This window comes from Lepisosteus oculatus, chromosome 4, assembly GCF_040954835.1.
Source record: "Lepisosteus oculatus isolate fLepOcu1 chromosome 4, fLepOcu1.hap2, whole genome shotgun sequence".
In the NCBI taxonomy this organism is placed as follows: Eukaryota; Metazoa; Chordata; class Actinopteri; order Semionotiformes; family Lepisosteidae; genus Lepisosteus; species Lepisosteus oculatus.
Genome location: NC_090699.1, coordinates 47,700,359 through 47,714,098, shown reverse-complemented (window position 1 = coordinate 47,714,098; position 13,740 = coordinate 47,700,359). Strand labels below are relative to the sequence as shown.

The 13,740-nt window shown below is 33.9% G+C and overlaps 1 protein-coding gene across 3 annotated transcripts in view; it reads left to right on the top strand.

The window, feature by feature from the left end:
* LOC102688363 (fragile histidine triad diadenosine triphosphatase) overlaps positions 1-8,829 on the top strand; it is a 493,799-nt gene extending 484,970 nt beyond the window's left edge. For 2 of the 3 annotated variants that reach the window (XM_069189317.1, XM_006630661.3), the window contains one exon: positions 8,668-8,829. In XM_069189317.1, coding sequence (XP_069045418.1) covers positions 8,668-8,769 — 102 coding nt within the window. In that variant the 3' untranslated portion in view covers positions 8,770-8,829. The remainder of the gene's footprint in view (positions 1-8,667) is intronic. The other variant, XM_015347081.2, reaches the window with a different exon arrangement.
* The last annotated feature ends 4,911 nt before the right edge of the window (positions 8,830-13,740 follow it).

The window sequence follows — 13,740 nt, the reverse complement described above, 5'->3', positions numbered from 1 at the left end:
TGATGTTAAAGAGGAATTCATGGTGTAACGTAGGGCCAAAAGGCCAGCTAGGATTCCAAACAGGGTTAGTTTGGAAACTACTTTTTCAACACCAGTTATGCCAACTTTTCTAAGATCAGCTAGTTGTTGAACATGGCTATAGGGACAGCTACTGGCAGTGGGCAGTCCTGAAGAAGATGTTTACAAACCTACGCAAACTGCCTTAGAGTTCCCTATATTCCTTCAGATCAGATTTTCAAATGCTCTTATCATTTCTTATCTAAGCAAGACATCAGGTCCTCTGTTACGCATTGTACCAGAGGGAGAGTTTGAGCTTAGTGTGAGAGAAACTTTTGGTCATTTTGATGCTGATAAGCAGCTTTGCTGCCCAGCTATACGAAGGGTATGGAGAGAGATACAGTTTTGTGAAAATCCTTCATTAACTTTTCTCATTTTTCATATATTTGATAGCTAAAAAGTTATTAGAATCTAAATCTTAATAACAGATACTTTAAAGTAAACCTGGTGAAACAATACAAAACATGATACTTTTGCAACATTTATTCATGCTCAAATGATGCAACATTCATATACAGTAACCTTGTGTGACAATTAAATTCAGTAACTGGTGTTAAACCACTGATTAGTTATGAGGAATTGTAGCCCATTCCTCCTTATAGAATCCCTTCAACTTTGTGATAGGGCTGCCTTGCATGAAGAGCTCTCTTCAAGTCCTGCCACAACATTTTGTTGCGGTTTAGGTCCTAACTTTGACTAGGCCATTGTGAAATGCAGAATATCTTCTTCTGCAGCCATTTTTGTAGATCTGCTAATATGTCTAGGATAATTGACTTGCTGTAAGACCCAGTTTGGGTTCATTTCAGGTCATGGATGAAAACCTGTAGAAACCTGTAATGCAATGCATAATTCACAATTGTGACAATGACTGCAAGCTATCTGGGTCCTCAGGCAGTGAAAACAGTATGTTTATCACTGAGGAAAGGAATTTCCTTAGATTGTGGCATGACTTGTCACCAGACACCTGTATAATGATTAAGGCATTCACAATGCTTCTGATCTTAATACAGGGTTGTGTCTTCCAAACAATGTCCCAAGACCTACTGTACCTAAATATTTAAGAACCTGATTCTAATTATTCACTTGCTTTTTCATGTTCCATATTCCTTAATTACTCATAGTATGTTTAATTCATAGATTATTTTTTGCAAGAGACATTGAATCAGTTACTTTAAACTCTGTTGAATATTTACATAAAGACTAGTTTTGATTCAAGAAGGCTATAATTGTAAAATCATGAAATTTCCATATTTATCTTTGTGGTTCACAAATGTTTCTTCTCAATGCAGTTTTTGTTTGTTTTGCCTGTTGTTTTCCATAACTGTTCATAAAAAGCATTTTATACCATATGGCTGTGTGCATGCATTAGTTGCCTGAGATCTACCTACTGTATTAAGAGATATGTGCAACTGCCCTGACCTGCAGTGTTTTCACAACCAGTAAAAACACACTGTTCAGATTTTTTTTTAATTGAGGCTGTTACAAAATACATTCCCCTTTCCCATAGATATAACACGAGATATAAGTGCAATCTGCATGTTTTACGGTTCCTCTATAGAGAATAAGGTAAAATCCCTTAAAAAACTGTGCTTTGCAAGACAGCCTGTATTTGCAAGGCAGGGCCCAGAAAGTGAGGGGAAGAAGAATATTTGCAAGCCCCCCCTTGGACAGTGAAAAAGAAAACTTGCCCAGTTTTGTCTGAATCTCATTTTATGTATCTGTAAATGTCATGTTTAGAGTCACATAAAGCTTGGCATGTCTATTAATTCCATTAATGTGCATCTCTGTCATTGCATTTATCTGAAAAATTATGTTTATTACTTTAAACAGGTTCATGACTCAATGCTTGCCGGTACCAGAATGTTTTTTTTTACTTAAAATTTTTCTTTGGATTTTGCACCTTGTTTCTATGTAGGTTTATTCAGCAATTTAAATAATTTACTCCTGAAATAAAATCCTTACTCCTAATTCCAAAGTATATACCTTAGGCATTATGTTAAGTGTCCTGTGATTGCTCTCTAGTTCAGGTCTTAATATTAATCAGCTGAAAAGGCACTAAAGTATGGCTGATCATTGTTGATGGATTGTGTGAAATAAAAGATAATGGCAATGCAAAATTTTTGAATTTGAAAGGTATTTTTAAATACTCTATACATATTGTATTTTAATATTTGGATATATTTGGATATGTCAATATTATACTCAAAGTATTTTACAGTATATAGGTCTAGTTCCTTTTTTAGTAGCAGTTGAAATTTGTTATGTACAAATTATATACCACATATTTAAAGCAGCAACCAAAAAGAAAGAAAATAGATAATACTGTATGAAAGACAAAAGGAAAAATGCATTTAAATAATTTTTATGGCATACTCTACCTAAATTAATTTCTGTGCACAGAATTATCTTAACAAGTCACACAATAAGTTGGGTGACCTCTTTCTGTGTGCAATAATAGTAGTTCACATGACTTCACCCTAAAAGGTGCACCAGTCAGGTAGTGAATTTTAACCAAAAATTCAATCATGACGATCATGGAGCTTTCAAACCAACTCAGGGACAAGATCTGGAGAATGATGTAAAAAATTCAAGGACGTTAATATGACTTTGAGCACAATGAAGTCAATCATTAAGTATAGACACTGCTGAAACTGAAACTGGTAAGGGATGCCATCATGATTTCAAGAATAACTTTAAAAGAGCTACAAAGTACCTCTTCAGTACCTGAGATGGGAGAAAGTATCTATGAGTCAATAATATTCCAGTCACTCTAAAAAGGGGACTTGTATAGAATTGAAAAAATCTGCAACCTAGCACAATTATGATAATGTAAACATGTTGAAAAAAGTTTTATGGTCAGACAAGACAATATTGAAACTTATTGGTTACATGTAAAGCCATACCTCTAATGGAAATTAAATGTACTCCACTCAGTCAACAAGGCAAGCATGGGCAAACATTCGCCTATCAAGTTTTTGCCTAAAACTGGGGCAAACATTCGCTTATCAACAGGATAATGGCCAAAAAACAAGGCCAAAGCTGCAATGTAAAGACTTAATAAGACTAAAGTTAATGTCCTTGAATCACTCAAAGTCCTGACCTGAATCCAATTGAGAGTCTGTGGAAAGACATGAAAATTGCTGTGCATAAGAGTTCCCTAAAGAAACTGAGAGAACATACTGTAAGCTTAATATTACTCCAATCTGGTACGCAGTGTTGATAAAAACTAAAACAAAAAGGCTGGTGGCCTTAATTGGCTCTTCCACCAAATATTGTGTCTGTAGGTCTGAATACTTAAGCAATCATCATATTTTAGTTTTTGGTGGCATTTGCTAGGTACTTAGAACTTAGAAGTTTTCAGTTTGAGTATCCAGGTTTTTAATAATACATTAAGTTTGAAAAAAACATGTAATCATCATTACATGTAATTTCACAAAATGTGATGTGATAGGAAAGGTTTGAATACTTTTGCAAGGCACAGTATACACACATATATACTGCACATATTGAATAAAATTCATTATTGGAATATTGAATTCTCTTCTTTATAATGAATTATTTTTATTCTATCTTTGGTTTAATGACATTTGTTTTATTCCAGTTAATGCCAATATTATTCAAAATAAAACTATAACCTTGTATATACTTTACTTTCAAGCTATCATAACTTTGTTCTAGGAAGAAGGCTTTGGTCTGTTTCCTTCTATTGTTCTCTTGTAAAATAAAGCAGTGGAAGATTTGGAAAGGTTCATCTCTTGTCTACCTGCTCAACAAATTTAACACTGAAATTTCACGCTTCATTTTCACATAACATCAGTTCCTACCTGCAGCAAGTCTCTTTTAATTTAAAGCTGTAAGGCTGACAGGTGTGTTTGTGAGTTGCACGTGCATTGCAGTGATATCTCACTCTTTGCTTCATGAGACAGGGCCTCAAAGACTTTATTAGACATTCTGACAAGTTTCTAGACAGCCGTCTTCAGTTTTCCGTGGAGAAGACAAATAAAAGCTGTCAGAATTTGAACATGGTATATATTAAAATGTCAGGCTCTTAATGCTTTGGTAGAGGTCTAAATGGTTTGGGTACATGTCATGGTATATTATATGCTTCATAATCTTCATTTGATTCACAAATATCAGAGAAATAGCCTTCCACCTGTTTGTGTTAAGGTCCCATGTAACCTTTATTCAGTTAGCACATTGATGACTGCTACTGTACACTGGAATATTCTGGAATATCATTTTAGTACTTTTCTAAAATGTAGAATCTACAATAATTGTTATTTTTGTTTAATCATTCACAAATTTAGAATCATTGTTTTGTTAATTATGTTTGTTTGCTACAGTACTATGACTCTCACACCCAAACAAGGTAATGACTTCAATATCCTAATCTTCCAAAATCATGCCATTCATCTCTTCTCTCCCTGCATGTCCATTTTCAACAAAAGGGCAAAGGCATCAAAAAGAGGACATGGCAGCTCTCACCAGTTATAAACTTCCAAGGCTTGCAAATTTCTAAGTGCCAGCAAGGTACTTTATTGTAGAAGGGGTGAGTGCCATGTTGCAAGCTAGGATTGCCCATAATGCCCCCTAATGAACATTCCTGTGTCCCCTACAGTCCAGCATGAATCTTAGTGTCCAGATTACATCAATGTATGTTTAATACAAATTCATCTTTCCAAAAGTGTATTGGTACAGCTTCCCAGTGTTTTAGGTCTACGGACAGAAGGACATCTTAATGGCGGCCTTTCAGCCCATCTTCCTCATTTAATTACAGTTTACTGCATGATCCCGATATCAGTTTTAGCCAGTTTCTGAAGGATCCCAGAGTGTCTGCTTTAACAGCTTGTCTTAGCATTTTCTGCAGACATTCTTTATGCAAAGTAGTGCCTTTGTCCTTGTTTGGCTTATGATGGTAACTGGGGTTTTCTTTGCTGCCTTTGGGGATTCACAATATCTGAATTAAAATTGCAATCTTCTTTGTTCTAGAAAAAAAGACATTTTGTTTTTTCTCTTTTTTGATGTTTTTCTGTACTACTGTATTTTCTTTTAAAAAAATAATGCTATGCTAACTTTTGTAATACAAGATGTCAGGGGCAGGCTGGTGCTCAGGAGAAATAAAACTGCATAATCTGCACATAATACAGTCCTTCTGGACCAATGCAATTTGACATTAAATAAATGAAATGCCCTTTGAACAAATGACAACTTAGTCTGTTGTCATTTGAACAAAATGGAGCCCCTATAATAAAAAAGAGCTTTATTATACCAAAAATATTTACCATTTACCATTTAATTTCCTTACTGGCTAGGAAAATTGTATCCCTATCACAATCACAGCTCTTTTATATACATACTGTATGTTCCTTATTGTCTTTTCTATATATTAGCATGTTGTATATTGCTTTTTTCAGTTTCTTTCATTGAAAAGAGAATTCTAGAGTAATAAGTCACAAATGGATATTTTATTGCAATGTGTTCCATGCATTCTTATATGATCCTAAGAAAAAAAAATACAAAAGGAATAAAAAATTGTCAATACATTATCTTTTAAGATAAAGAGAAGTTAATAACATACCAGTAATGCAGCATGTATTTCATCATAATTCTTTCAATGGTTTTCTGAGTGATACACCATAATCCATTTATCTTTTTCTTTTTGTCTCTACAATGTATTATGTGAGCTAATTTATATTATTTTTGCAACAATATTATTTTTTATAGTCTCTAAAAAGTGTAATCTTGTCACGTGTGTGTAAAACAACACAGATGGAAGGCTTCTTCTTTGTTAGCACAAAAACATAATTAGAACTTCCCGATCTGTGAACAGAACTCAACACCAGTCACATTAAATCACTGCAATAAACAAGTGCATGTCTACTCATGGGACTTCGGCACCATTTCACAGATAGGGTTGATAATTTGCTGTTTTCTTCCAAATGCAATCTGTTCCTGAGCTGTGCAGAGAAACTGCATGTGGTCTTCTCCAAATCAGGATTTCACTGAATAGCACAACCCACATCAGAGAGAGTCTGATTGAATAACTAACAGTGATGGATTACTTTATTTTTTTAGTTTTTCTAATTTCTGACATGCGCTCAAGGTATGAGGTTCATTCTTTAAAAATGAGGCTCCTACCTTCATTGACAAGATGTCATTAAATCAAATTCTATTTCATGCTTGCTTGCTCATATTCTTTGTCTGTACATATGGTCAACATAACTGCACAGTGTGTTTTAATGGCATTACCATGACAAATGTCTTAGGAATACTGGGCACTACATCTAGGACATCAGGTCATGCATATTCCACCCATTTATTTGTGACTTTATGATACCACTATAACAACTTTAGTTATAACCACCACTTGCATCAATATGCTGCAACATGTCAACCTATGGAATGCTGTCATATTGAATTTAATTTTTTTCTTACCATGAGTCTGTATTTTCCACATTTTCTGGAATTTCCATTGTAACCTTGTTTTCTACTTCCATTGCCTTTGATTAATTGCCATATGTAAGATGTTTACTGTTGATCCCCTTATCCTGGGCAATTATTTATAATATTAAGAACAAATTGTCCAGTGTAGAAATCTGTGGGTATCTGGTCAGAAATCCCAGATCAAGAGATACTACCCTGCTGGACTTTCGCTATGTTCATTTCAGTCATTATTTAGCCATTTGCAAAGAGGCTTGATAGCTCCTACAGATTACACTATATTTTGAATGTACAGTAGATTTACAAAATAATGTGCTGGCCTTTATAAATGTACTGTTTGTGAATTGCTGAACTTTGCCAGTTTTTTTTAGCAGTTTGAATTGTTTGTTTTGAAATAGATGTCACAGAATACAAAGGCTGAGGCTAAAGAACTTAAGAGGGTCTGTATGCATGTTGTGATGTTGGATCTGTTAATTCAGGAAGCTGGAGGAAGATTATGTAGTGTGTGAACAACTGTTGTAAAACTGTGAGTGTTACTAATATTCACTGTCTCCTTGTTGTAACCTAGTTAACTTCTGCAGTGAAAGACTTTTTCTTAAACTCTTTCATTCCATTTGACCCTGTAATGTTACCTTTCATGTTGACTGTTTAAAAACTGTAATCAGCTCATTGATTGTGACAACCTTAGATCTTCCTTTCAATATCCAGTGGTGTTTTCTAAGGAATTAATAACAAGGTAGAAGACATGTTTTCTGGTATTTCCGAAGAACAAAGTAAAAAAGCCTACTGCAATGTGATTAAACTGACCTGTCATTTTTCTTTTCTCTTAGTGGGGGCTCATGCTCTTTGGTTTGTATAAAAATCAATAATGGGTGGATCCCTTTTAATACCACCATTGACCTCAGCACAGAAGGACAAATCCTGTATGGCTTTGATATACAATCTATTCAGGCCACCTGGCTGGACCCATGGATGCTGTAAATGTATAATGTAATCCTTCATTTCCAATTTGAAGCCAGTTTTCTAAAGGTTATTAGAAAAATCATTAAATGGAAAAAAATCTTAATGTCAAAAACAGCATACACAGTTACACTGATAACATACCTAACAAAATCAACTGAAATACAATAATAAAAATGAGTTCTATCACTGCCCCCATCTTATTTTTTTTGGCTTGTTTTTTGGTACTAACAAATATGGTCTGCATTTTATCGGTGTCATTGATTCCTTCTCACGCTTAAGGCAGACACAGCTGCTAGGCAAAACTAATCAGACATCAGCAAATATACTGCACTTTTATTTGCTCTTTATGTCTTTATTGATTTTCCAAGTCTAGCACAATACATTGCTGGACAATCTTAGATACCTAAGATGCAGTTATAACAGCTAATGGAAACAAAAGAGCAAAGCTGTTTTATCTGTCATATGTCATGGAAAAACATACAGTACAACCTCTTTGTAGAAGAGCTTTAATAAATGAGACAATTGAGACCAATGGATATAATGTAATTAGTTTATAATTTGTTAGTCTGTGGCTTCTAAAGCACAAACAGTGACTTTTTAACCGGATCAAATAACCAGAAAATTCCACACAAATCTAAGTAAAAAGGGTGAACAGTATATAAAATGACTTCCTCTCCACACAGTAATAATGTCCCTTCTCTGATGTTGCAGCATTACAGGAAATATACTACAATAAGCATGACATGCAATTCTTAGATGTGGTTTTCTTTGCAATGAATCACCTGGTTAAAAGTTATCTTTCTGTTTTAGTTTGTTTTTTTCTCTTAATTGTTGTAATTTCAAGTCCTAAAAATGTTTCTTTAGAAGTTTAGGTTGAAATGCCATACTGCGGGTACAGCCCTGCAAAGCTTAACATTATAACTAACTGAGTTGTCAGGCTAATACTGTATCTCAAACCACTGTAATGGCACCACTCTAAGGAATAATATAAGAATATCATACATCTGCAACTGGATAATATAGAATGACCTTAATTAATCAGGTACAGTTACGGTGTGTATACAGTAGGTGCAGTATGATTTTTGAAAAAAAATATCTGGAGTTTAAGCAAACTAAAGCAATGCAATATCTTGTGTGAATTACAATAATACCAGGACTATACATTTAAATAAACTGTAATGTGTCTTGTTTGTTTTGTGTTCACAGCTCCAAAAGCATGACAAGGAAGATGAAGACACTCCTCTTAAATGGAGATCAGAGGAGGAAATGATCTCTGAAGCTGCTGATCTAAAGAAATACTTCATTTAGAACTGCCAGATACTGCAAGTACCACAATTCAGATGTCTTATAGAGTACTAAAGCACAGTTTCAACATACAATATATTACAATATATAACTTTAACCTGGGTTAACTCAGATTTAACTCAGTTAACAAAACATACTGTATATTCAAATTCAATAGTTGCTTGATTTTCATTTCAATTCAGTGTCTACAATATTTAACTATTTCACTTTTGTGGTACAAATATTAGACTTCATTTTCAACATTATTATTATCAGTATTATCTGCATAAAAGTACAATGTGAATGTTGCCCATAGCCTCAACTGATTATGGTGCAAAACTATAGGAATACCATAATGTACATAAATGCAACTTTTACATATTGTTTAGATGGTTATAGTAGTGTGATAGTATCTATAAATAATGTATCTAGTTGGAAATCAAAACATTAACATTGTCAGATAAATCTGCTTCCTTATTGAAAGAGATAAAAAGGCATGCAGTGTAAAATGAAATGAAGATGCATGAAACAGTCAGTTAGCATCTTTCCAGGAGGTCTGAACCCTTTGGTAATGAGGCAACATGCTTGTCTAGTGTGCAAGAAATCCAGCCTAGATTTCGCTCAACATTACAATATATAAAACAGCACATATTCGATGCTTAAAAATGTGTTATGCATTATTATGTGTTTAGTCATTTTCACTCATTCTTAAGATAACACAATTAGTTTCACTTAGAAGAGGTGTTCTGGGGTTAATTATTTTCAGCACATAAATGCAGCAGTAGTATGTATTGCTTTATAATGCATTAAAAATACTACAAAAATCGCACTTGGGTCCCTCACAAGTGAAGAGCAGTTAGTTGATTGGATCCATTTCTGTTCTTACATTTAATTTTATTTTGCAAATATTTTATTTTAACCTCTTAGATTTAGTTTAATTTAATTTTAATTTTGAAAACATGTGGTATCACAAATTGATTTTGCTCTTTCATTAAGATCCATATTTCTTTCATTGTAAAGACAGCTTTAGTGGATTTTTTTGTCCTTAAATCATTGGGATTATCCCCATTCCAGAGATATACCTAATTTTAATGAGCTGTTAATATTTAAATGGTACTGCATTCAGAATTTCTTTACAACTTACTTTACTTTTTATCGTTTTTTCTCTTAGGAAATTTTAACTTAAATGTTTGAAGTCTTGGATATTCTTTGGTTCACATTTGAGAAAGCTGAAAAAACAGCTGAAATCATGTCTTTATGGTGATCTGAAAAGTATTTTTTTTATTTGCTTCCAGCACAATTTAGTGTGTATCAACAAGTTATACCCACCCCTAAATATACACACTCCTTTTCCCATTTCCTGCTTTCATTTTTCAATGTTTTACTGTCAGAGATGGCAGGTTGAGAGCAGTGCTGGATTTGCACTGATGTGAAATAGTATTAAAATATCAACTTTGTACTGAAACAGGCTGTAGGGCTGAGTTGTGGTTCTTGTTCTTGTAATTTGTATTAAATTGTCGCACAAGAGGAATTTACTTGAACTAGATTCTGTGGTTTTATTCCTCTACTTAGGTATCAGATTCATCCTGGATGAGATGAATCAACTGAGTTCAGTTTATACTAAGCTAAACAGTATAACAGAAGTGTCACCTCACCAGTTTCTGTTTGGGAGTCTGGCCCAGGGAATCATACTACAGTGATGCCACTGAGTGCAATGCATTGTATGTTATTCTTGAAAAAGAGAAATATCTTTAAGTATACAGGCAGAGCAATCTTTTTGCTCTATTATGTAACTCAGTAAACCGATTTTCTTTTACCACAACAAAGATTTATTCATTATTACCAATTTTTCTGTTCTGTAAAGCTAGACCCTGATATTCTGTAGCAGAGCTGTATTTTGTTTTAGAAACAATGCAAAAAAAGTTGATGATGTTATTTGTTAAATAACAGACACACCTGGATTCCATGTACAGTATAAGTTATTTTCATGCACCAAAACCACCAGGTGCCTTGTTGAAATAGAACAAGAACAAACCAGACATCAAAGCAAAGTACTGTGTGGTATGAAGCCTGGAAGGAGACAGTGATTACTTTAGGAAGGCCTGATATTTTAACTGGAGTTGTAAATTGACGCTAATGCATAACTTCCTTATTTCTGGTTGACATTATGCCTTTCTGACTAGTGTAATTAATAACCAAACTGTCCACAGCAATAGTGTGATGTACTGTATTTTAAAAATACCCAGAAACAGTTTATGTACGTATAATTATTTGATATTTTGACCAATATTGCCAGTAACAGATGTATTACAGTGCAGACATGTACACTGGCCAACTGCCCATCAAATTAAAGATTAAATTATGCTGAAAATAAAAGGTATAGTTTTCCTGTGCTTACTGACTTGCTTCTCTATGTGGCATTGGGGCTTGCATCTTGCATCTTGCATCAAGATAACATGTGGCAAATAAAATGCAGCATCTGCTAAGAGAATATTACAAGGCTCGTTAAATCAAATTTATTGCAGTGCAGGGTTCTACAGAAGAGGATGAGGCATTTGTGTAACATGTTTCACTCTCTTTCATTTGTGTTGTTAACAGTAAAGATCAGGCTTGAAAGAACAAGAAGAAGTGATCCTTTGCAGACCCTGCTGCCTCATGAGGGCTTCTTCAAGACAGGCTTGACTTGTGTAGAGATAATGCTGGTGAGAAGTGAGAAGACTCTGATCATAATATCCACTACACCCCCAGGACTGAAAAATGGAAGAGGGAAGGACACAAAGCACAGCAGAAATGTAAACACAGAACTGGTGAAACTGGGAAAGAGAAAACTGTTTGGCCTAACAATATGAAAATTCTTTTGCATTTTAATCGATTTGTTTCTTTCAAAAGAAAATTGTTAAACATTATGTGAAAAGGCAGATAAAGGTCATCATATTTTTGTTTTTATAGAAAATAAATCTTATTTAGGCATGCCTGCAGCATGCTTTCCTAACATTGTCAGTTGTTCTCTGTATTGCAAATATATTTGTTTGCAGGATTTTGTATCAGAAACAAGTAATGCTTAGCAATTTCAGGACAATAACAAGACATCCTGCTGATGAGGTAATAACACCAAAGGTTAAAAATGAGAAGGGGTAATTTTGTTGTAGCTTGTTTGATTGCTTGTAGTGTATTGATCAAAGGAGCTCATCTGGCTGTTTCAGTAATGTAGTTGGGCAGTTGGTCCCAGACCCCACCAGTTCTTAGTTCCCACTTGTGTTCTTGTTTCTATGGTGGTCCTACAAGTTGATTGGGTCACTTTTGTACAACTTGTCAGATGAGGTAAAGAGTTCACATGCATTAGCAGCTCAAAAAAGAAGTAGCATGAAGTTCTTTGATATTTTGTTACAATAAAATGATGCCTCTCTGCTGTTTTGACTTTTTTAAATTTTATACAATGGAAACTCCCAAAAGATGAAGGTTTAATATTCTTTTTAGACTAAACTGCTACCAGCAGGAAAGTTCTGTGAGATGACAAATCATTAAAAAAAAGATTTTCTATGATGTGGTTATACCATGATCAAGTGCAGTGTTCATTCAGCTGGAAGTATTGGCCAGTGAAAATATGATGTTGACAGAGTAATAGCTGAAACCTGTGGCCTCTGTTGTAATATAGATGTAAAAGGGCCATCAATTTTAAACAATATTATTAAGCATGTAGCATTGCTTTAACACTGTAATTTAAGGAGTCGCTAGAAGAAATCTATAAAATATGGCTTTGCACAGATAAACTTGACTTACCTTTGAAATAAATGCATTCACAGTTTAGGCTTAAAGTTTCATGCTTTACCTCCAGGGCAAACCTGTGCCACCTCATACCCCATCAGCATACAAATGTGATTCACTCTTGCGGTCATGTTTTCATTGATAAGCATGAACACAGGAAAAGCTGAAATCCTTAAAACATATTGGATATAATTAACAATTTATAATAAATTGCATATGATGTTGAATTTTAATTAGAACTTACACCTAAATACCAGTTATGGGTATTGCAATGTCTATCATTTATGATATATGGTTTAATTACCTTCTTGACTTGGTTATAGTTCTTAATTACTCATATATTACAGAAGATTATGGGGTCATTGTGGTAATGGCCCAGTAAATCACATATGTTGATCCACAGGGCATTATAAATAAAACACACAAAAATAATTAAAATTAAATTTTTAAACACCAGTTGGAGTCTTCGGTCATTTAATACTGCAGAAAGTCTTATTTTGGGAGATAAATGCCTGTCTCTAATTTCTTACTTTATTGTTTGTTAATTCAGAAATCAAATTGAAATGTCGAAATTTCATTTGTGAAAGAAAATAAAACGAAAATGTTAGAAATTCATTTACCCAAGCAACTATCTAAAGTGTAACTTCACATGGATAAAAAAATACATATTTATCCAGTTCCTTATTTATCATGTTTATTTTCTTAGACCTTTACACAAAAGTAATCTCCTATAAAGCAGAGCTTTCACTTAAAGGTACAGATATACCATACAGGATATGGTTTGTTTTTCAAAAACATGATACAACTTCCATTTCCTGAAAAAGCAATCCATTGTGTTTTATTTTGAAATAGCTATGCTATTTATTAATTTTGATACTGTCTCTTTTGTTATGCACCTGTCTTAGACAAGTTCAGAATCACGTTCATGCAGCTCATCCCAGTGTAACCTGGGAAATCTCTTTATCAGTGTGTGTATCAAAACAATGATACCTTCAGGCTTCTTGGGATGACAGCACAGTAAGTACAGTATATACTGTACCATCACATACATTATTACCAGAGTGAACCTTCTTGGATACTAGTCAATGAGATTTATTAATTTATTTAAAGTAAACCATTTTTTCATGGAATATGCTGCTTCAGATTAATGACACTGAATGAGAGTTGCCCTAGAATCCTAGAATTTGTGTTCCCTTAATAGCTTTTATGTTGCTGTTTTTGACCTGACAT